We start from the raw sequence: 23,791 nt of genomic DNA, 5'->3' as shown, positions 1-23,791 counted from the left end.
ATTTTAAATTTTGATGAAATCCAATTTACCTGTTTTCTCTTTTGTTGCTTATGTTTGTAATATGTTGCTTCATAATATATGCTCTACACCCATTTTTCAGAGTTTTATGCACTTTCCTTGCTCATCTTACTTTTTCAGTATTTCCAATCTCTGCCAAAAAAAAAAAAAAAAAGGAAAATCATGGGAGAGCTAATATATCTGTTATAAGTTTTTGGATACAGAAAAACACTAAGAATAGTCTAAGTTGCCAATACAGCCCTTTCAGCTAGAATGAGGAGAAAAATACCTTATTTTCTATCCTTTTGAAGTACTATTAAATGAGGAGTTTTTATTTATGTCTCAATTTATATATTTATAAAACATCAGAACATATGTTTATTTGAGGACATATGTATTTTGACATAGAAGGTGACCCTCAGATTAAACTCAAGGTGTATCTTGATATTATTGTGTTGCATTTGTTTTAAAAAATTAGTGAGCTCTTTTTGAAGTGTGGAATGTACAAACATAAATGTGGCTGAATTAGTTACTTAAATTTAAAAATATATATAACATTGGTTGATAGTTACAATCAATATTTTAACATTATCAGATGTCTTTTTCTTTTTTTCTTTAGATATAACTGACATAATATTATATTAGCTTCAGGCGTACAACGTAATGACTCAATATTTGTAAGATGTCATTTTCAAATGACAGTTTCAGATTTTTGTGTTTGAGTTTTACTTTTTCAGAGAGTACAATAATGATTTAGAAAATGAAGTTTTTCTTTCATTAATATATTCTTTAATAATTCTTACTAAATTTTTTATGTTGGTCAATTTACAGGTGAATTATGTAACCTCATTACGCTGGATGTAGCTCACAATCAACTTGAACATCTTCCAAAGGAGATTGGAAACTGCACACAGATAACCAACCTTGACTTGCAGCACAATGAATTGCTAGACCTCCCAGATACTATAGGTATGAGAGGAGAAAAAAGATATTGATCATCATTTATAGCTACTCGGACATTAAAAAGAGTGTTTTTGTTCCATTTTGATAATAAGATTAAAAGGTTAAAATTCGACATTGTGAAAGTGGTTAGTCTTCTAAAAGATAGTATTTTAAAATCATTTTTTATTTCTATTTCCTGGCAAAGAAAATAATTAAGTTTTAGGAAATGAGCTCAGTTAATTTATAAAGAAGATAGAATATTGAATCATATGTATATATTTTGTAACTGTGCTTAAATTGCAAAATGGGTGTATTTTCTGTTTTTGCTTATTTCAGAATGTTGCATGCTGTTGTATAGGGTGTGGTCCCATCTTTGCTAAAATAGACCACACTGAAAAAACCATTGCTGTTTAATTTTTAAAACATGGCCAGTATATCTTAGAGTTTGTTCATCTGTAATATTGAGGTACTAAAAGAAGAGATGTCTCAAAGTACAAAGTATGTTTTGAAGACACAGCCAAACTGCAAAAAGTTGAATTGCACTTACTATGTTCTATATTTATGTATTCTTGTTTATTTTTCTAAATGCCCCCAAATTTATACAAACAGTAAAGGGAATTATAAAAAATGTGGGTAATTTTTAGTAATTGGTATGGTATAAGGATACTATAATGTTTATTTTAAAAATTACATCTGTACTTAATTTATATAACTTTAGTAATGAATATTTGCAAGATTCTATTACTAAATCATATGAGGTCTCTGATGATGTTACCTTTCTCCAGAAGGACTTTCGTTTGCTTCTGTCAGGTACCTAGGGTGACCACTTCAAACCATCCATGTTCTAAGGATTGAGATTTCACTGGTCCCCCTAAGTGATTCAGAGGCAAACTGCAGACTAATTGGAGGCCTGTTTTAATTCCAGTTCACCCCTTGCACTAGGGTGCAGCCCTGTCAGCTCCCAGTTGATACTGATTACTAGATACCTCACCCTTGGCAGGCTCTAGATTTTGACTGCTGGCAGAAATATGCCTTAGCCTTTCAGCTGCATCTTCTAGTTAGGCAAGTGCTCTAAGGACAAAATCTTCAGTGTTTTGCTTGTTTCTGGGTCCCCAGCTGGTTTCTGGGCTAGTAATTTTAGTCATCTTGTTAGCATTTGATTTTTGTTTGAGAAGTGTTTGTGGTTTTCTTCAGTGGGAGGGTTTGCTTGAATTACCTAGTCTACCATTACTTGAAACAGAAGCAATTGTTAAGGAATTTTTTAGTAAGTTATAATAGACTGTCTTTGGTTACATGGCAACAATTCACAGAAAAGTAATGAGACTTCAAGATACAACAGCTAGCCATTAGAACCTGTATCTTTCTGATTCATGTCCCCTAGAATCTAGAACAAAAAGAAAAACAAAATAAATTAAAAAAAAAGTCATGGGCAACAGGACTAGAAATTCTAGAAAGAGAACAGAGGTAAGACAGTGAAGAAGCTAATAAAACATAATTTTATAATATTTCTCTGAACTTCACAAAAATCCAGACAAAAGGATTGAAATTGTTTACAAAGAAGAAATTAAAAAGATCCATTCTTGTAGAAGTTTCAGAAATTAGATTTACTTATTTTGAATAAACAATATATTCACACATAATGTTATAAAACCTGTCCTTGTCTAGTTTCAGTTTCAGGTTAATGCTGGCCACATGTGAGGAAGGGGATACTTCTTAGCTTTCTTCAATTTTTGGAACAGTTTGTATAAAATTGGCATTATTTCTTCCTTTAATATTTGGTAAAATTTATTGGTGAAGCCACCTGGGTCAAGACTTTTCTTTGTAGGAATGTTTTAAAAAACAGTTTCAATGTCTTTGATAGACATTGGGCTATTTAAGTTACCACTTTCTTCTTGAGAAAACTTGCCATTGGTGTCTTTCCAGGAATGTGTCCATTTCATTTAAATTGCCACATTTAATGGGCATAAAATTGTTCATAATATTCCCTTATTATTTTAATAACTATAGAACTTATGGTAATGCCACTTCTCTCATTCTGGGCATTGTTAACTTGTATCTTCTCTTTCTCTTTTCCTTAATCAGTATGGTTAGAAGTTTATCAATTTTATCAGTTTTATTGATTGAGTATTGATCTTCTCTATTATTTCTCTGGTTTTTATTTCATTGACTTCCACTTTTACCTTTAGTATTCTTTCATCTGCTTACTTTTCTTTTTCTAGTTTCTTATGGTGGAAGCTTGAGATTATTGATTTGAGACCTTTCTTTTCTTCTCATATAGGCATTTTGTGCAATAAATTTACCCCTACATACTGCTTTAGCAGAATCCTACAAATTGTGACATGTGTTTTCTTTTTTGTTTTGTTCAAAATATTTTCTAATTTACTTTTTTGTTTTCTGTGATCTGTTTTACTTAGTATCGTATTATTTAGTTCCCCAACATCTGACAATTTTCCAAGGGTCTTTCTGTTACTGATTTCTGATTTAATTCCACTGTGGTCAAGAACATACTTTGTGTGACTTGAAACATTTAAATTTATAGAGACTTACTTTGTGGCTCAGTTTATGGTCCATCTTGATAAGTATTCCATATGCAACTGAACGTGTATTCTACTTCTGTTGAGTGGAGTAACATAGGTAAGGCAATGAGTGAATTTATTCTAATTCTACTACTGCCCTTTTGGTCTCTTTTTCTCCTAATTTTTACCAGCTACGTTGTCAGGACATGGAACATTTATGGTGTATCTTGTTATGCCAGTCTCTCTTTTTGTTTGAATCCTAATATTCATCAACAGTACTGTTGCCATAGTTGCCTAAATCATCTCTTGGTTGGCTGAAGTCAGTTTTTTAGAAGTTTTCTCAGTAATGGTTCATGAGCAGTAGTTCCCTAGTTCTTGTATGTTTGTAACCTTTAGACTTAAAAGAACAGTTTGGAGGGATATAAAAATCATTGGATTCAACTTCTTTTTCTTGAGCATCTAAGAAGAACTAAGAGGTAGTTCTGTTGTCTTCTGGAATTGAATGGACAAAAGTACGAGGCCAGTCTAATTTTTTTTTCCATTATAAGTAACTTAATCTTTTTGCCTGGCCACCCAAAGTGTTACTTCTTTATTTCTGAAGTTTAAGAACTCTATTATATTTCTCAGTGTTGATCTTTCTGGGCCACTTTGCCTGGAATACTCTGAGCCAATTCAACATACAGGTTTAATTTTTATTTCAATACAGTTTTCTTGAATTACATATTGACATATTTACTTTGTGGTGTGTTCTTACATTGATATATGTCTGTAAGTTTGCTTGTTTTGAACAACCAACTAATCGGAATAGTAAAGGAGAAAAAGAATAATACATAATCTTAACATGATCAGTTTTCAGTAGAATGTCACATAAGAACACTTAAAAAAACTTCTTTTGTAAAATTAAAGGCTTGCTCTGTCTTAGAAATAAAGTAAAGATTGTTTACTCTAGCATGTCAGACAGGGGAATGGAAATTAAAGATGCTTGAGATATTATAAAATTACCTCTCATTGATGCTTAATTATTGTGCATTTCTTAGGATATGTAGACGCAAATACTTTATTGTTCCTTGAACATAACAGGAATGTTTTAGCCTCAGGGTCTTCATACCTCTCGGTTTCTCTGCTTAGAAGTTTTTTTCTCCTAAATATACACATAATTTCCTCTACTCCTTCAACTGATCAAATGGATATATAAAGTTCTATAAAGGGCATGATCATCAGCCCTGTCTTACTCTCAAATAGTCTTAACAACATTTTGTTATTTAATGTTTTATGCATGGGTCTGATAATCTCTACCTTGTTAAATAACTGTCAAAGGGGGATGCAATTAAAGTATTAAAATGAATAGTCTTGGCAAACAGAGGAAGCCCTATAGGTGGTGGACAATAAAGTCTTCCAGTTGCTCAGACTAGAGTCCTTTGGATTCACTTCGTCTCACAAAGGGTAACTTCTCCATGTACCCTTTTTTCTCCTGGCTTTCTTAATTTTACATTTCTTTTCTCTCTTCTATCAGAAGTAATTCTTTTGTATTTCAAGTGTGTTTATTAATATGAAAATATTTCACTTCATTATTAATCTCTAGTAGTTGAGATGTTATCTCAGAATAACACAAGTGCGTCGTTTCTAGCACATTTTACATGGTCAGGTCACAACTATGTATTAGAAATCAATAAGAACCAAAACATTAACAATAATAAAAATTTGAAGTATTTTATTTCTTTTTAATACTCTTTGGTAGCTGTCAACGGAGTACAGCTGTTACTCCAAATAACAGCAAGGTGAATAGGTAATGTTTATTGACATTTTAATAATACTGTAGTCATTTATCATATACCATGTTTATCAAAATAATTATTTTGCCTTTCTTCACCCCTCTCATCCCCCATATTTTGATTATATAGCTGAATGAGATTTGATGAGAAATCTGAACACTTGGGTATCATTATCATCTGTTACAAATCTCAACAGTCTGAATTGACCTTTGTTGTTCTCCCTTTAATCTATTGGAAAAGAACAATTCATCCCAAAGTGTTAGTGACAAATGTATTGGAATATAGTTCTCCTGATACTTTTCCTCTTTTTTCCTGGTCTTCTTGAAAAGTACAACTTAAAATGAAAAACAAACCAAAAAACCAGCGCCTATCCTGGAGAGTTGGTGCCAGTCCTACAGCAGCTGCCCTGCTCTCTTTTACATGCGCTAAAGAAACTTGCTGCCCTAAACTTACAGTTAAATCAAATCTCCTATCACATTGCAATCATTTTTTAAAAATCACTTTTATTCTTTGCCTTTTCTTTTTTTCTTTTTCTTGTAAGTAGACTGAGGTATTTTTACTCCTTTCTTTATTTAACATGAATACTTCTAGGGTGGTTATCACTCCTTGGCAGTAATCACTGCCATTTATTTGAGCAGTGCCAGGATCACTGACAGCTCATAGGATTTGGAGAAGAGGCAGAAGGAAATGGGGAGAGGGGCAGCTGGTTGCAGTTACTTGAAAGAATGCTTAAAAACGTATTTATGGTTTCTCTGATTTAACCATTAGTCTGCCTTGTTGAAGAATAAAAATTGTATTATCTTTCATCTAAATATTTCTAGTTTAAGAATCAGCGGTAAACTGAAGAAAATATTAAGCTTCTTATAAGAGTTATTTTGTTTCAAACTATGAACCTGATTTCTTAAAGCCTTCTGAGGTCTCTGATGGTTTTATGAAATCAGGGAGAGGAGGGTGGGTCTGAAGTAGGAAAAAAATGTTTTATTTTCTATTTCTTCTTAAAATGAGATAGAGAAATATGCAACAAGACCTTGGCTTCAAGGCTGGAGCACAGAACAATTCACAGAGGTCTTTTTGTTGGGCTTGGCTCTGAAGAAATGTTATAGTAATTATGGATATGTCAATAAGCAGAGTTCTAGTAATTTGGTTTTAGGTAATTACAGTACTGCTTACATATAACAGCTTAACTAGTTTTCTTTCTAAAGGTGGCATTCTTTTGGGTTTTTGACCTTTAATAATTTTTGTATTGCTTGTTTTCAGTTTCTCAGTTTAATGGTTCTGGAAAAAAATTGTACCTTTGACATTATTTCATCGTTAGAACTTGTGTGTCTTTGCTACTAATTTTTTTTCTACTTTGTTAAAATAAGATCAAGACTATTTGAGTTAGAGTCTTACTTAAAAGTTATACTAAATAAACCTAAAGATGCTGATTATATTTGCTGAAATTGAAAGCATCTAATTTTAATTCATAACCATTTGATGTTTCCATATTTTAAAAATCTGACAGCATAAGAAAGCAAGCTGTCAGAGCGGAGCACAGAGCAACTTACAGTCAAAGTTAAGCACTTAAAAAGCTAAATGCCAGTGATTGGCAGTAATCAGTCTACATTTATACACAGAAGCTTGGCAACATTGATTTTACATCTTAGTCACAATGGCTCAACATTAAAGCAAGCTATGGCTTGATTTCTAGATTGCAGTTTAGCTTGTGGTTAAAACCACTTATTGAAAGAGGTTAGAGTTGAAACCACTGCAGGGGGTGAATCACAGTAAATGCCAGACTTCTGATGTCAGGTTTTTTTTTTTTCTTGCATAAGAGAGTATTAATACTTTGTCCTTATTTTTTTCACCTCTTTTATTTTGCTGAGTAATGGATTTTGGCAAAATGTGGACAACTCTCTGAACGTACCATGCTCTCAAGAAAGTAACAAATTATGTGCAAACATGAGTTTCTTTATTAGAAGCACATAGTCTCATAGATTACATTTTTTAAAGTTCATCTTCTACTCTACCAAAAAAAAGGTACTAATTTCATGTGGCATTTTCACTACATAATTTTCATTTTGTAATTTTTAAATTTTAGAAACCAATTCTGATTTTTAAAGTGAGAAACTTACGAGTTATTTTGCTTTTGGAAGGGAAATTTCAGGAATTTGGTTCTATTTCCTGGGTTTGTGAATTGATAAGCATTTAGAATTTGGTTACGATACTAATCTTTGTTACCAGAGAAAGCTTTTGGTTTTCAATGAGAGTAAAAACTGGTTAAAATATTGTATTTGTCTACTGTTCTACTGTAAACAGTGATTGAGGCATGTCAGTTGATGGAGCAAAAGTATGCAGACCTTCCACTATTAACAAGCCCTTTCCTCTTCTGGCAGATTTCAAAAACCCCTTGGTGAATGCTTCAGCCATTTTATTACAATGGGACAGCTTCCATAGGGAAAGCAGTGGTATGAAGAGGAGAAAGAGATGGACTTATTTACTTCCAGTTCTCTTCTCTTCTTCTTTTTTTTTTTAAGATTGACTGCCTTTTTTAATCTTCAACTTTGTACTGCAAATTAAAATTTTATAAGATTTTGATGTTCTTTGTATCACACATTATCACTGCTTGTAGAAAGATTTCCACCTTTACCAGTTTTGTTTTAGCTATAGTGACCATGGGCATGGGATAGTCAAGTGATGAAATAATTGATACCTTCCGTCCCTCCCAATTTTGAAAGGATGTAACATAGGCACTGCCCTCCATGGTGGGAAAGAAATTGCTATAGCCTAGTGGTACTATATCAAGATTTAAAATATTTCTGTCTTTTGAGACAGCAAATATTTTCACAAGTGCACAAAGATATATAAGGATGTTCATTAGAGAATTCCTTTTTAAAAATTAAAAACAAATTCTGTCAATTGGAGAATGATTAAATAGATAATGGTACACATATCATAGAATATAATGGTTAAATAAAAAAAGCTATATTTACTCACAAGAAAATATTTCTATGGCCAGCTATATGGAGGGAAGTGTCTATAGAGTGATCCCATTTATATAAAAACAAACATGCAGACATTAAAAAACAAACCCTGTATATGTGTAAGTAAATGCTTAGAGAGAAGTCTCAATAGGTACATATTAGACTACAAACCATTGTTATCTAGGGAAGAGAGCAAGATATATTTATATATTTTGTAATTAAATTGTTTGGTAGGATGGGGGGAGTACAAAGAGTTGGAATAGTTAGTTTTCTGGCTGATATCCAAAAATGGGCTGCTTAGAAGTTGGGTATCCCAGAAAAAGTTATTGCAAATATTTGTAGAAGAACTAGTTTGTATTCAGATAGACTAGGCAAATCTGACTATGTATTTTTTAATTGTGTCCAGTTCAAGTCTGTGTTTTGTAGACATGCTATTTTATAAAGTGAGAATGGGTCAAAGAAAAGAGATTTTTATGAGCTTTTGATATAATTTTAAGTTCTTGCATCTTGTTTTTAATGGAAAGGAGGACAAATAGTGAAATATTTTAGCTTCTATATTTACTAAGAAAGTATGAATGAATGCCTGCTGTGTGTTTAGCACTGAAACATATTCTATGGGGATATGTAAATACATAGCAAGCTCCCTCACTTAAAGTGTTTTCAGTCTGTTGAGGGAGATAACCAACTAATCCATGAAACAACTAAGAACATAAGACTATAAGAATATAAGTAAATGCCAGTGTATGATGAAAACAATATGTGGCCATGAGTTCAGTTTATAGGGAGATCATCAAGATATTGATAGAATGGCCAGGGAAAGCCTGATGAGCAAATGTGCTGGACTCAGTATGGAATAAAAAGTGTATTCTATGAGCAAGACATCATGGACAGTCAAACAGCATGGAGGCAAGAATGAACATATCATGCTTCTGTGTCGAGAGGAAACAAGCTAATTGGAGCAAAGTCAGTGAAATTCCTGAACAATGATTACTTGATAAGGAGCCAACTGAGTTTGATTCTAGCTCTGTCATTAACTAGTTGGTGACTTTGACATCTATCTTATGCTGAAGTCCATGCGGATTACTCTCAGATGACTCTTACTGCTGCTGCTTTGGTTATCTTTCTCATCTCTTGTCTTTTTTATCAAGGTCGTTATCTAAAACTTCAAACCACTCTACTCTGTTTTTCCACAGCATAGCTCATATCCTCACTGTATGAAGAAGATGAGCCTTACAATGTAAAGTGACCAAACATCTTAGTATAAAACAGCTCCATGATTTAAAATATCCACTCAAAAAGAGGATGGTATAAAAATATTACAATTTAAGAAAAAAATTATAACATTTTTAAGAGGTACAGAATATAAAATATAGAAATACCATAGAATGAAATCATGTTTTGAAGATCTGTTACATACCAGTCATTGTGCTAAGTACCTTACACACATTGTATTTAATCCTTAGAGCAACCCTGTCAGATATTTGGCATTATCCATACTTTATGGATGAAGAAATAGACTCAGTTAAGAAACTTGCCCAGTGTCACATAGATACTATAATATCCTTGGTTTTTCTATTACACTGTGATGCCTGCAATTTAAATAATTGTTCATCTATTTTTGAACATATAGGTTGTCCCCATCTTTTGCTATTAGAAATATGACTGTAAATTAACATTTTTCATCCTGAAGCAGATTATTTTTTGCCAGCCTAACTTCTAAGTAACATTTATATCATAGTCAATGTCATAGCGCAGTGATAGCAATAGTAAATACTACTCTTGCCCTTGTTACTGACCTCTAAATTCTCTGGAGCTTTGGAAGGTCTTCCAATCCTCTGCTTGTTTTTTTTCCCTCCCCTCCAAAATTGACACATCTCATTAGAGTATTATCAGAAAGACACTAGTGAAACATTCTTAGTTAATTTAGAAAGTACTTTAAAGACAAAATTGTTTGTCTTTGCTAAGTGTTATTTATTTTTGCTAATTCAATTTTATGCCTATTGGGATCTTAATGAATCAGAACCAGCAAGCTCTTGGCCCAGTTTCCAAATACTCCTGTAAGGAAGTAAGTAAATGAATAGAATAGTTCTAATAGCAGCAATTGAAATGGTTGCTAAGTTTTTCTGCATTAAGTTGGCTAGACTTATGGTGTAGAAGTATCAGAGTATTTCCAATATCAGTAACTAATTCTTACCTTGAAAATGTAAAGGGTAAAAATTAGCTCCATTTAGTCATTTCTTAGAACTTTAATCACTCATTTCTTCAGCAAGAGGGAGGGCAGCAAAGGAGTATAACTAGATAAGAATTATGAGGCATGGTGACTGGCTTTCTAGCTTTTAAGGCTTATGCTATAGGATAATGTATGTTTTCTACAAGCTTGGGGGTAATGTATCCAAGAAGGAAAATTATTCATACAACTTGTTGAAAGATGGTCAAAGCAAAAAGAAAGAGATAAACATCAAAAAGTTGCTGCAAGTTGAAAGGCATCAAAGTATTTTTCTCCACAAAGTTAAGTATGATCAGGCATCCACTTCTACACAGGCATACCTTGGAGGTGTTGCAGGTTTCATTCCAGACCACTGCAGCAAAACTGGTATCTCAGTAAAGTGAGACACACAAATTTTTTGGTTTCCCAGTGCATATAAAAGTTATGTTTATACAATACTGTAGTCTGTAAAGTGTGCGATAGCATTATGTCTGAAAAAACAATGTATATAACTTAATTAAAAATACTTTATTGATTAAAAAATGCTAACATTGTCATGAGTCTTAAGGGTCTTGCCTTGATGTTGATGGCTCCTGACTGATCAAGGTGGTGTTTGCTGAAGGCTGAGGTGGCTGTGGCAATTTCTTAAAATAAGACAACAGTGAAGTTTGCTGTGTTGATTGACTCCCCCTTTCTACACAATGTAGTATTTTACCTATGATAGAATTTCTTTCAAAATTGGAGTCAGTCTTCTCAAACCTTGCCACTGCTTTGTCAACTAAGCTTACATAATATTCTAAATTCTTTGTTGTCATTTCAACAGTTTTCACAGCATCTTCACCAAGAGTAGGTCCCATCTCAAGAAACCACTTTCTTTGCTCACTCATAGGAAGCAACTCCTCATCCTTAGAAGTTTTATTTTTGAGAGATTGCTGCAGTTCAGTCACATCTTCAGACTCCACTTCTGGATCTCTTTCTATTTCTACCGCATCTGCAGTGACTTACTGCACTGGAGTCTTGGACCCCTCAACAGCATCCATGAGGGTTGGAATCAACTTCCTCCAAACTCCTGTTAATGTTGATATTTTGACCTCTTCCCATGAATCATGAATGTTCTTAATGACATCTAGAATGGTAAATCCTTTTCAGAACGTTTTCAGTTTACTTGGCCCAGATCCATTAGAGGAATCACTATCTATGGCAGCTTTAGCCTTATGAAATGGATTTCTTAAATACTGAGGCTTGAAAGTCAAAGTTACTCCTTGATCCATGGGCTGCAGAATGATTATTTTGTTAATAGGCATGAAAATAACATTAATCTCATAATCTCCATCTCATTATAATCTCCAAAGACTAAGTGCTTTGTCAGTGAACAATAACATTTTGAAAAGAATCTTTTTTTGAGCAGTAGGTCTTAAGCTAGTGACTTGAAGTATTCAGTAAAGCATATTGTCAACGGGTTGCTGTCATTTCAGGGTTTGTTGTTCCGTTTGTAGAGCACAGGTGGAATATGATTTATTGTGATTCTTAAGGGCCCTAGGTTTTTCATAATTGGCTTCAACTTTAAGTCACCAGCTGCACTAGCCCCTAACAAGAGAGTCAGTCTGCCTGAAACTTTGAAGCCAAGCATTGACTTCTCCTCTTTAGCTATGAAAGTCCTAGATGGCATCTTCTTTTAATATAAGGCTGTTTTGTCTACATTCAAAATCTGTTGTTTAGTGTAGCCACCTTCATTAATTATCTTAGCTACATCTTCTGGATGACTTGGTGCAGCTTCTACATCATCACTTGCTGCTTCACCTTGACTTTTAGGTTATGGAGATGGCTTCTTATACATCATGAACCAACCTCAGCTGGCTTCTAACTTTTCTTCTGCGGCTTCCTCACCTCTCTCAACCTTCATAGAATTAAAGAGAGTTAGGGCCCTGCTCTGGATTAGGCTTAAATGAAGTTGTAGCTGGTTTGATCTTCTATCTAGAACACTAAAACTTTTTTCATGTCAGCAATAAGGCTGTTTTCCTTTTTATCATTCACATATTCACTGGAGTAGCATTTTAATTTCCTTCAAGAAGTTTTTCCTTTGCATTCACAACTTGGCTGTTTGGTGCAAGAGGCCTAACTTTCAACCTATCTTGGCTTTCAACATGCCTTCCCCACTACAATTAATCATTTCTAACTTTTGATTTAAAGTGAGAGTCATGCAACTCTTCCTTTCACAATAGTTAGAGGCCACTGCAGGGTTACTGTTTGGCATAATTTCAATATTGTTGCATCTCAGAGGAGAGAGAGACAGGGGAGCAGCTGGTCAGTGGAGCAGTCAGAATACACGCAGCATTTATCAATTAAGTTCACTGTCTTGGTGATACCCCCAAAACAATTATAGTATTAACATCAAAGATCACAGATCACCATAACAAGTATAATACTAATGGAAACGTTTGAAATATAGCACGAATTACCAATTACAGAGACACTAAGTGAGCAAATGCTATTAGAAAAATGACACAAATAGACTTGCTCAATGCAGGGTTGCCATGAACCTTCAGTGCATTAAAAATGCCATATCTGTGAAGCATAAAAAAGTGAAGTGCAAAGAAAGTATTCCTGTAATTTCTAACACTGGTAATACTGTTTAATTTAAAACTAGAGGCTACATTTGACATTTTAACCTGTTCTAAAAATGTTACAGCAACAACTGCAATTTGAAATCAGAAAAGAAATTAATGAACCATGACAGTGAAATACATTGAACTAAATTCTCAATACTCTTACCTTTTTTTGGTATTAAAATGAACTTTTAAAAGATGTATATTGTTTGGAAAGTTAAATTTGATTTAAACCTTTTATGATAGTAGATATCATTTTCATCTGTGTAGGTTACATGTAACTTGCCATGTAGTCTTGGCAATAAAACTAGAAAATGCCTATTTTTCTGCTCTGCTTTTTTAGGTATTCAGTAGGGCAAATTTGTGTTCAAGCTGGATATCTATGCTTGGATAATAGGAGAGATTATAACTTTCACTTCTGTTTGCAATTAAAAAAATTATTTTGGGAAATTTTTTACCATCAGGTTAACTTTTCAAAGAAATTTTAGAATGCTTATATTTAAATTCATGGAAAATATTGAACCTTTCTGATCTTACAAAATAATTGTGCATCTTATATGTTGAAATTTTAGAAATTTGAAAATTTTAGAATTTTTTTAGAAATTCTAAAATTCATTTTAGAAATTTAGAAATTTCTTCAGAATTACATGTCTATTTTTATATATAACCACTTGTTCTATATTTGATCATCATCACATAGATACAAATGGGATAACTATTATAAATTAAAACTATCTACTACTTTTGATGTTATTCAATTAGGCCTTATCTAAAGGTTAATGTTATTAAAATATGCCAATACTTTCTAATAATTCATTTTTAAAAAAGTGATTTCAATTTCATCCTAATAAGAGTGTAATATGTAGTTTCTTGGTACTAGAAGTTAAGGATCTTGCTGAAATAGTGCTTCAGAGTAATTCATAAATACCTGGTTCATAGCCTGAGACAGTGACAGGCTCATCAGATTTTTAAAAAATGAATTCCCCATTTTGTGTTCACAGGAAACCTGTCCAGTTTAAGTCGTCTTGGTCTGAGATATAACAGACTGTCTGCAATACCCAGATCATTGGCCAAATGCAGTGCACTTGAAGAATTAAATTTAGAGAACAATAACATTTCTACTTTACCAGAGGTAAGAAGTGGATTGTGTAAACTTTTTTTTTTTAATATATGTTTGGGTTTTGTTGTTGTTGTTTGTTTGGAGGGGAAGGTAATTAGGTTTATTTATTTACTTATTTAGTTTAATGGAGGTACTGGGGATTGAACTGGGAACTTCATGCATGGTAAGCATGCACTCTACCACTGAGCTATACACTCTCCCATTGTATAAACTGTTGAAACAAATCTGCAAGATAATGAAGGGAAAACTAGTCAGTCTTTACAACCAGGTAAATAATTTGATGATTGAGATTGCTTAAATAATGGGTATGCTGTGGACATATAGCCCACCACTAAGATAAAAATTCCAAAGAAGAAAGAGTATGTGTAACTATGGGAACAGAAACCAAGGTGGAAAATCACCCTTTAGCACCATGTAAATCTTTTTTATGTTATTTGGGACTTGACAATCAAAACTATTATGGAAAAGTTGAATGGCGGGTTTTAAAGCTCAACTACACCAACCCAGTTCAGTTATAAAAAAAGATACTGTAGAAAGATGATAAGTGAAAAGAATAGACTACATAGAATGCACTTTTTATTATCAAGATTAATACTAGATGCAACATTCCTGACCCAAATTATTACCCTGTTTATAGAATAATATAAAATCCTGTTCAGCATATACCAGTTACCAAAATCTGTTATTTTTTTAACACATTATTTTAAATTTGGATTTTATTGGTCCTATTAGAAAAATATTTTCACTTACTTCACTTAGAGATTAATTGGGCAAGATGCAATACTTTTTTAAAAATTGTCTTTCTCAACTTTGTTTTACTCTTACCTTTTCTTGTTTTGTTACCTACTGTTGTAGCACACACAACAACTTGTATATTTCCTTGTAGTTATTCGAGCATAATATCTTACAGCAGTATTCTAACAACTAAAAGAATGAAATTGTGGATTTATGGATTGATTGAATTTTGCAAAATCTTTTTTTCTAATAATTAAAATTATCTTATAGAAGTGGCCCTATTATGTTTAGGCTATTATTGATTTTCCCCAGTTTGTGTGTATTTGAATTAAGAATAAAGGTGCTTTTCACATTTGACTTTCCTTTGTGATTAGGTTACCGCATTCTGTTGATTATTATTTTGTAGTTGACTTTATTCCTTTGATAACTATGTAAGTTTAAAAAGCTAAAGATCTAATCTGTTCTTAGAAACAATAATTAGTACATATATGTAAACTAAAAATGCAGTATACTGTCTATATGTATTTACATGCATAATGTGTATGTGCAGTCCAACTGTAATAATTCTACCTAATGAAACTGAAAAAGGAGGAAAAAAAAGAATTTTAACTGTCTATTGTCTATTTAAAGAAAAGTTACTTGGATATTTAACAGTATATATAATGTTTAAAATATGATTTCAGTTGAAGTCTGGGGAAAAAAAGAATAAAATTTCTTTGGATGAATGTTTTTCAGATATATGCTTTGATTTATAATGAACAGTTTGAGTAGGTAAAACTATAGGATTGTAGCAGTTAGTTTATCAAATACATTTATTCAATTGATTTGTTTTCTAGAGATACAGAAATAAAGTAGCACCTATTAATTTGATTCCTATTAATCTGGGTGCTTGGGTTTTCAGAAAACAGCTTGATCAGAGTATAAAAATAAGTTTCTCAGAATTATAGTTTCTAGGTTAGACCAATTCACCAAAGCTACTATGATAGCATCTCACCTGTGGCAAAAGAGTACCATTGTTAGTAGTAGTCTAAGTGGGATAAGGAATAGAATTCACAGAGTGTAGTTATAGCCCTGACAGCTAGGCTGTCTGGATTTTTGTCTTTCTATGAGAGTGGCAATTTAGAATGATCAAAATGGGTGAGGTTCTACTGTTTAATGTCATCCTCTTTTCTAACAGTATCAGAACCATAATAAGGCAAATAATTAGCACATTAATTAGACCTTGTTGAGATTCTTTTAGGGTGTGATTTATGAGCTTAAGTAAAACTGACTGCTTTTACAATGTCAGTGTGTCTGAATATAAAGACTGGGTGTATATCAAATTTCACCAAGTGAGAAATTTTAATATTTATATATCCAGTCATACTGTCATTGAAGGGAAACTAATAATTATGAGGTACCTATTAGGATACAGACATTGTGCTAAGTATTTCATATATAATATTTTATGACTGAATTAAGTCAGAATTTATTTTTGATAAAGAGAATTATAAAGAAGACAGCTCTCTTCAATCTGGCTGTGGAAGAAGAGAGTGTGTGTATGTTTGTGTGTGTGTGTGTTTAAATAGGCCCGTTTTCAGATAGGGAAGCTATGGGGGAGATCCTTGATTGGCCTTGTTCAAATATGGGAAAACATTAAGTTTTATTTAAAAGTAGTCTGTACTTTGGAAGTAGCATATTCCGAATGCAAATGTGTAATTATCTGCATGTAATCACAGTAAGAAAAACAACAAAATCCATTAGATAGCACTTAGTAGACATTCAAGCTGGGCTAGGCAAGAAAAATCAAGAAAGTGGTTTCCACCTGGGACTCATTATATTGCTGAAATCAGAGCTGGCAAAATGAGTATATACTTTTCCATTTGAAGACTATCCAAAAATAGGCTGGTATTAATGTAGACATAAACATAAAAGGAAAAGAAATGTAATAAATTTAAGCACATATGCTCAAGGCATAAGGCTCGGAGCTCTACATGTATTATTCCATTTAAGTCTTCGCTATAATCCTACTAGTTATTGGGGGTATTCTCATCAACTTGGGAAATAAGACTTAAGAGAAGTCATGTTTTTGGCTAAATTTGTCACCTTAAATATTTTTTCTGGGAATATCCTGAGAGATATATTGATTATCTAATTAATTCACCAAAGATCACAACAGTGGTAAGTAGAAGATCTGAGATGGGAACCCAGATGTGTCTGACTCTAAAGCAATGATAAGCTATCTCAAAGCTTCATAATATGACTTAAGAAGGAAAGGTTGGAGAGCTGCACATTCTTGTTGCCCCTTTTCAAATATCGTCAGATGTTAACATGTTTTCATAGAATATCAGTTTAATAAAGCAAGTCAACTGTAAGAATAATAGAAATAATATTTTTGCCATGAGACTCAGTAGAACTTTATTTTCAGTAAAGCAGTATGTAGACAGTTCTCCCAATTTGAGTGTCATGTAAAGGTTTCTCTTTCTGTGTTTTTTCTTGTTTCTGTTTATAGCAATTAACAAATGTTGAATAGTTTCTTAACATTGATCATAAAGAACAAGTTTCAGTTCACTGTGCAATTACACCTTCAGTTATGCAGCTATCTTATTTCTTCAGCAGGCCTTGCAGATCAGCTGACACCTCAGGTACTAAGTATTCAATTTCCTCATGGTAGACAGCTGAAATTTGAACATTACTTAAAACACACACCTCACAATGTTTGTTTTCTCCCTGCTTGGGCTTTTACATCAATCCAAAATGTTTTCTTCTACTTCTCTGAGTATTTAACATTTTTTTCATCCTTTAGGATCTGGCTCCCTCTCAGACTCCTTCCTGCTTTCCCAGTTATTCCAGTATTTCTTCTTTTCCTTGAATTTAAATAAAGAAGGAACTTAAAATTTGAGTACTTATTATAATGCTAGGTATTATAAAGCTATTTATGTATTTTATTTCTTTAAAAAGTCTTCACTACATCCTATAGAATAAGGCATCATTATTTTACAGTGAATAAAACTAAGGTTCAGAGAAATAATTGCTCAGAGTAACAAGCTGCTAAAAGATGGGACCAGGATTCAAAACTATTTTATAGCCTGTACCAGTGTTTCTCAAACATTAATGAGCATACAGATCACCTGGGAACCTTGTTAAGATTCATAGGATGATTCTGTAGGAGAGGGGCATCAGAGCCCACATTTCTAACAAGCTTCCAGGGAATGCTGACGCTTCCTTGAACCAGACTTTGTATAGCAAGAAGCTATGCTATAGAATTTGTTTTCAATTATATACAGTTTTGTATTATTTTCTTTTTCCTGTATGTGTGCTCTATTTCTCTAAATGGAATTTAGTCTTCTTAATGGCAAGGATTCTTTTATAATACCTAAACACCTAGCACTGTGGTTATATGGTGGGAGACCGAAGTAAGAAGGAATGGGTATATGCTAAGTAAATACTTGTTTGATAGATGTGTATTCCCTCAGAAACTTTACTGTATAGAAAAGCAGTGTATTATACAATATCAGAAAGTATTATTATCTTCTGAATTTAATATTCCTAAAAGGAACCATTAAATCACTGAGTGACAACTTACTCTGCATTATGTCAATCTTAATAATAATTTAGAGAGGTAGATACTTAAGGCCTGGATAAGACTGGTCACACAGCAAGTGGCAGAGCCAAGACTCAGACCTAGGACTTTCTGATACCAACTTTTCTGCTTTTATAAAGGTCTCAAACTGGCCACCCATGAAAAACCTCTTACCCACAGACATATTTTCTTTACCTTATAAAGTGTTTTAAATAAGTTGAAGCCAATGAATAAAAATCAGGAGATTTAATATAAGTAAATGAATTCCATGTTTCTTGTAAAATCTGGAAATCTGACTACATTGGCTCCATGTTCCTGCAAGGCAACAATTAGTTAGAGCTGAGTAATGACTTTCCTTCTAGATGAGGCATCACAGAACTGGCCCATCCAGTCTCTGTGATTTGTTACCTGCGAGGCCCTTTGAAGCATTTCTGTTTGGGATTGTTGCTCTGTACTCTACAGAGTAAGTCCTGTTACAGTTCTAATTCTTATGTTTATTTCATTTTTTACAGAGTCTTTTATCAAGTCTTGTGAAACTGAATAGTTTGACCTTAGCTAGAAATTGCTTCCAGTTATATCCAGTAGGTGGTCCATCTCAGTTTTCCACCATTTATTCTCTCAACATGGAACACAATCGAATCAATAAAATCCCATTTGGAATTTTCTCCAGAGCAAAAGTATTAAGTAAGCTGAATATGAAGGTAAGCTTCTATTTGTATTGGGGGAAAAAACTGCTGTGACTAGTATTACTTCTACTAATATTTATGGTTTGTTTATCAGTGTGGAGAATGGATACTTGCTTCTTGCTGATGGTTTTGAAACTGATAATGAGGCTAATTCGAGACAATTTGTGTTAGATAACAAATATCTTAGAACCATACATACCGTTAGCAGTTTGTCTTAAAAAAATCGTGAATGTCCAGAAAAGCATAGTTTTAGGGATATTTATTATAGAGCCTTCTGTTTAATTTGTACTGACTTCTTGGTATTAATAGGGATTTCATTTCTTTAAAGTATTATATCAGTGGAACACTATGAAGCCATTAAAAGTAATACTTTAGAAGAATATTAAATACCAGTTGAAATATACTCTATTAAATAGGAAGAAGTTAAGCGTATTAGATTCTCTTTGCATACATTGTTTTTAAAAGCTGTTTTTAATGTGTTCAATTACATATTAAATAACTATAGATATTATATGCATACATATGGCCAGTGTTTACCAAAATATAATGTTTATCTTTGAATATCAGAATTATTTATGGGTAGGCACTTCTTTTTCTGTCTTTTTAAACAAGTATAATTGACATTCAACATTATATTAGTTGCAGATGTACAATATAATGATTTGATATTTGTATATATTGTTAAATGATCACCACAGTAAGTCTAGTTAACATCCATCACCATACATAGTTGGAGATTTTTTTTCCTTGTAATGGGAACTTTTAAGATTTGCTCTCAGCAACTTGCAAATATGCAATGCAGTATTATTAACTATAGTCACCTTGCTGTACATTGACTTGTTTATTTTATAACTAGAAGTCTATACCTTTTGACTCTCTTCATCTATTTCATCCACTCTCTACCCCCTGCCTCTGGCAACAACCAGTATGTTCTTTGTATCTATGAGCTTGGTTTTTGTGGTTGGTTGTTTGTTTTAGATTACACATATAAGTGAGATCATATGATATTTATCTTTCTTTGTCTGACTTATTTCACTTAGCATAATGCCCTCATCCATGTCCTCACAAGTGAGAGTGGATAGTATTCCATTGTATACACATATTGCATCTTTATCCATTGATTCATTCATGGACACTTAGGTTGTTTCCATATCTTGGCTATTGTAAATAATATTGTAGTGAACGTGAGGGTGCGTATTTCTTTTTGAGTTAGTGTTTTCATTTTCTTTGGAAAAATACCTGGGAATGGAATTGCTGTATCGTATGGTAGTTCTATTTTTAATTTTTTTAAGGAACCTCCATACTGTTTTCCATAGTGGCTGACCATTTACATTCTCACCAACAGTGCACAAGGGTTCCTTTTTTTTTCACATTCTCACCAACACTTGTTATTTCTTGTCTTTTTGACAGTAACCATTCTGACAGGTATGAGGTGATATCTCATTGTGGTTTTGACTTGCATTTCCCTGATGATTAGTGATGTTAAGCACATTTTCATGTACCTGTTGACCATCTGTAAGTCTTCTTTGGAAAAATGTCTATGCAGATCCTTTACTCATTTTTAATTGGATTGTTTGGGGCTTTTTAGCTGTTGTATGAGTTCTTATATATTTTGGATGTTAATCCCTTATCAGATATATGATTTGCAAATATTTTCTCCTGATGGGTGATCTTTGGTTTCTTTTTGCTTATTTGTATTCTCTACAGAGAATGAGTGTCACATTTGTAATAAGGAAAAACAATTTTATTGCAAAAGGAGGAAAGAAATGAAAAATGATTTGTCCAGGGGTTTAATTTGTAGCAAATAAACTTTAGCCCAGAGGTAGTAAGTAAATTGGCCATATAACTAATTCATGGCTGAGGTAGGAATCCAGGAAACCTAAATTTCCTGCTTCCAGGTATAGTGTTCTTTATATTATATTGTACTACATCCTTTTGTCTTTGATGAACCATTTCAACATAATTGTGATCCTTTGAACTACAGTCTAAATGTACAGTTTTTAAATTCTATCTATACAGTTTTTAAATTCTATCTATACTTGTTCATAAGCATATGTATCCTTTATAGTAGTTGTTTGGAATTACATAATAAGTAAACTAGTGAGAATTAAAGATAATCTTAAACAAGTATAAAATGTATTATTAACTAGTCTGTATATATGATAGCAGTGGTAATGGCATTTGTTTTGAATGTTCAGTTTGTAATACGAGGCTTAGACAGCAGTCTAGGTGTTCATTTGGTTCAACATTTTTATGGATATGATGTTATTGTAATATGTTAGCTTGGAAAGGCTTGCTGCTTTCAGTGAAATAATAAAACTTTGCATAGAGCTTTCAACTAAATTTTTCTTCAAAATCGTGACAAATGTTTAACAAAAATTTTTCTTGAAAGAAGTCAAAATAATGGTTAACATTTTCTTCTTATATAAACACCCATAGTAAATTTTTTAATGAAAATGCTTTATTATACTATTAACTATCAGTAGTTTGGGCAGAGGTAGATAATAAGTTTAAATGTTAAAATACATAGGTAATAAGTTTAAATATTATAATAAAAGAAAAACTTGGCTTTCAAATGGATGTTTTCTCCTTGGGATTTCGTATGGATGATTTTGTGTAAAATGAGACTGGGTAATTCATGTACATTGCAGAAAAAAATTTAAATACAGATGAACAGAAAGGACATAAAATAAAAAATTCCCACCACTGAGAGGTAACATCACTGTTAACATATTGGCGTATATCATTGATACCCAAATGGGACGGAGTGCTGATGGTCCCCTCTCAATACCAATACCCCCAACACACAACAGTGAGGTAAGAGTTGTTTTATTAGCGGATGTAAAGAAGCAGGAAAAAAAACTAGTGAATCACTGGTATATATTTCACAGTTTTTTCTGTGTTTAGCTATATCTAATTTTTAAACAAACATAAGATCATATTGTTTCATTGTTTGTTATTATTCAATGGTAAATAGGTTTTTTTTTATCATCTTATGGATTTTTAAAGGAAAATCATGGATACTTCGAGTTACTGAGCTTGTCTGGTTTCTTTGTGGGCTGTAATTCGATGTTTCTTCTTCCTTTGTGCTCATGAACATCCACGTTTTATTCAGTGATTTCTATACATTATTGTGAAATGGGGAAAACATCATATATATCACCGGGACCTTTGAAATCTCAAGTGTTGGTCTGTATAGTGTATTTTTCCATATCCGTACAGATAATCACATAGGGACAGACTTCAAGTTTAACCTTAAAATAAAAACCTAAAAATTACTGCATGAAAAACTTTGGAGGCTTAGAGGTTTTTTTTTTTCTTTCTATAATTAGACATCAAAAGGAAGTGAATTTGTCTGCTTAATTAAGAATTCTCTTTCTGTAGGGAGGTATATGTGGAGCTTTGTTTTTGTGGTTCTATCTTGAATGCTTCTTTCTGTCTTTGCCAGGACAATCAGCTGACATCACTTCCCCTGGATTTTGGAACTTGGACCAGTATGGTAGAATTGAATTTAGCTACTAATCAGCTCACAAAGATCCCTGAGGATGTGTCTGGTCTGGTTTCTCTTGAAGTGAGTACAAAAGCGCATCTAGAACTCCTTAGTTATCTCACTCATGAAATTTCCAATTAAAATAAACAATTTTTAAGTGGGTAAAGATCACAATTAGAAATGTTAGTGCTCTCTTGGGGGAGGGTGTAGCTCATTGGTGAAGTGCATGCTTAGCATGCACAAGGTCCTAGGTTCAATCCCCAGTACCTCCATTAAAATAGATAAATTAATTTAAAAAAAGAAAAAGAAAAATGTTGGTGCTCTCTTAAACATGCAACCCTATTAGAATGAGGTGTTGACTTAATCTGGGCTCAATGCTTTTGAATTACCTTTGCCCACTAAAAGTTGGTAGGTTTGAATGCTATAAAGTATCTCTGAAAGAAAGAGTTTTTTTAAACTTAGCACCTTTTAGAACATTGTTTTTTTTCTTAACTCTGTTTAAGAATGCTGTACCGTTGTCTACCAAAATAATTATGAGTTCTTCAGATTGGCATTCAGAACCCTTTGTTTAATTCTAACCTACTTTTCCATCCTAATTACCCACCTCCTTTGTTTACTAGTTAAATTGGTTATTTTTTGTTGGAAATGTGGGCATATTTCTAGCTCTGTACATTTAGTCTTATTGTTCTCAATATCTAGAACTCTCTTCTCATCCCCTTAAGTTTTTCTTTTAAATTATTTTTCATAATTAAAGATCCATCTTTTTGTCACCTCCTCAGTCAGAAATGATTTCTCCTGCCTCTGAGTCCCTAGAATTTTCATTCTTTTGAAGAAAAAGCTTACTAATAGTAAACAAGTATTTTTTTTAATGTCCTCTGTATCCATGTTTTAAAAAAAAATCTAACTTCTTTAATCTTTTATTATTGTATTTGGTAAGGTAAAATAGTATGGTGTAATAATGTTAAAAGCAGGATCTTTGAAACCAAACAGAAATCAAACAACTCCACTTTTATTTCTCTTTGTGGATTGAACATGCACAGGCTTCAGTTTCCTCACTGTGAAATGGGGATAATAGTATTTTCCTCATAAAATTGTAGTTTGCAATAATAATGCAATAATGATTATTTTGCATTTAGTTTAGTGCCCTGCAAATAATAGTAAACTCAGTAAGTGATAGCTGCTAGTATTATTTTCTT

General features: G+C 32.7%; 1 protein-coding gene across 4 annotated transcripts in view; it reads left to right on the top strand.

Moving 5' to 3' along the window:
• SHOC2 (SHOC2 leucine rich repeat scaffold protein) overlaps positions 1-23,791 on the top strand; it is an 84,559-nt gene that overhangs the window by 55,794 nt on the left and 4,974 nt on the right. For all 4 annotated transcript variants that reach the window (XM_010969790.3, XM_074373642.1, XM_045506620.2 and 1 more), the window contains exons 3-6: positions 829-966; positions 14,004-14,134; positions 18,932-19,120; positions 22,554-22,676. In XM_010969790.3, coding sequence (XP_010968092.1) covers positions 829-966; positions 14,004-14,134; positions 18,932-19,120; positions 22,554-22,676 — 581 coding nt within the window. The remainder of the gene's footprint in view (positions 1-828; positions 967-14,003; positions 14,135-18,931; positions 19,121-22,553; positions 22,677-23,791) is intronic.

The sequence above is a fragment of the Camelus bactrianus genome, chromosome 11 (assembly GCF_048773025.1).
Source record: "Camelus bactrianus isolate YW-2024 breed Bactrian camel chromosome 11, ASM4877302v1, whole genome shotgun sequence".
Taxonomy (NCBI): Eukaryota; Metazoa; Chordata; class Mammalia; order Artiodactyla; family Camelidae; genus Camelus; species Camelus bactrianus.
Note: the sequence above shows the minus strand (reverse complement) of the source record. Positions and strands in the feature narration are given on the sequence as shown.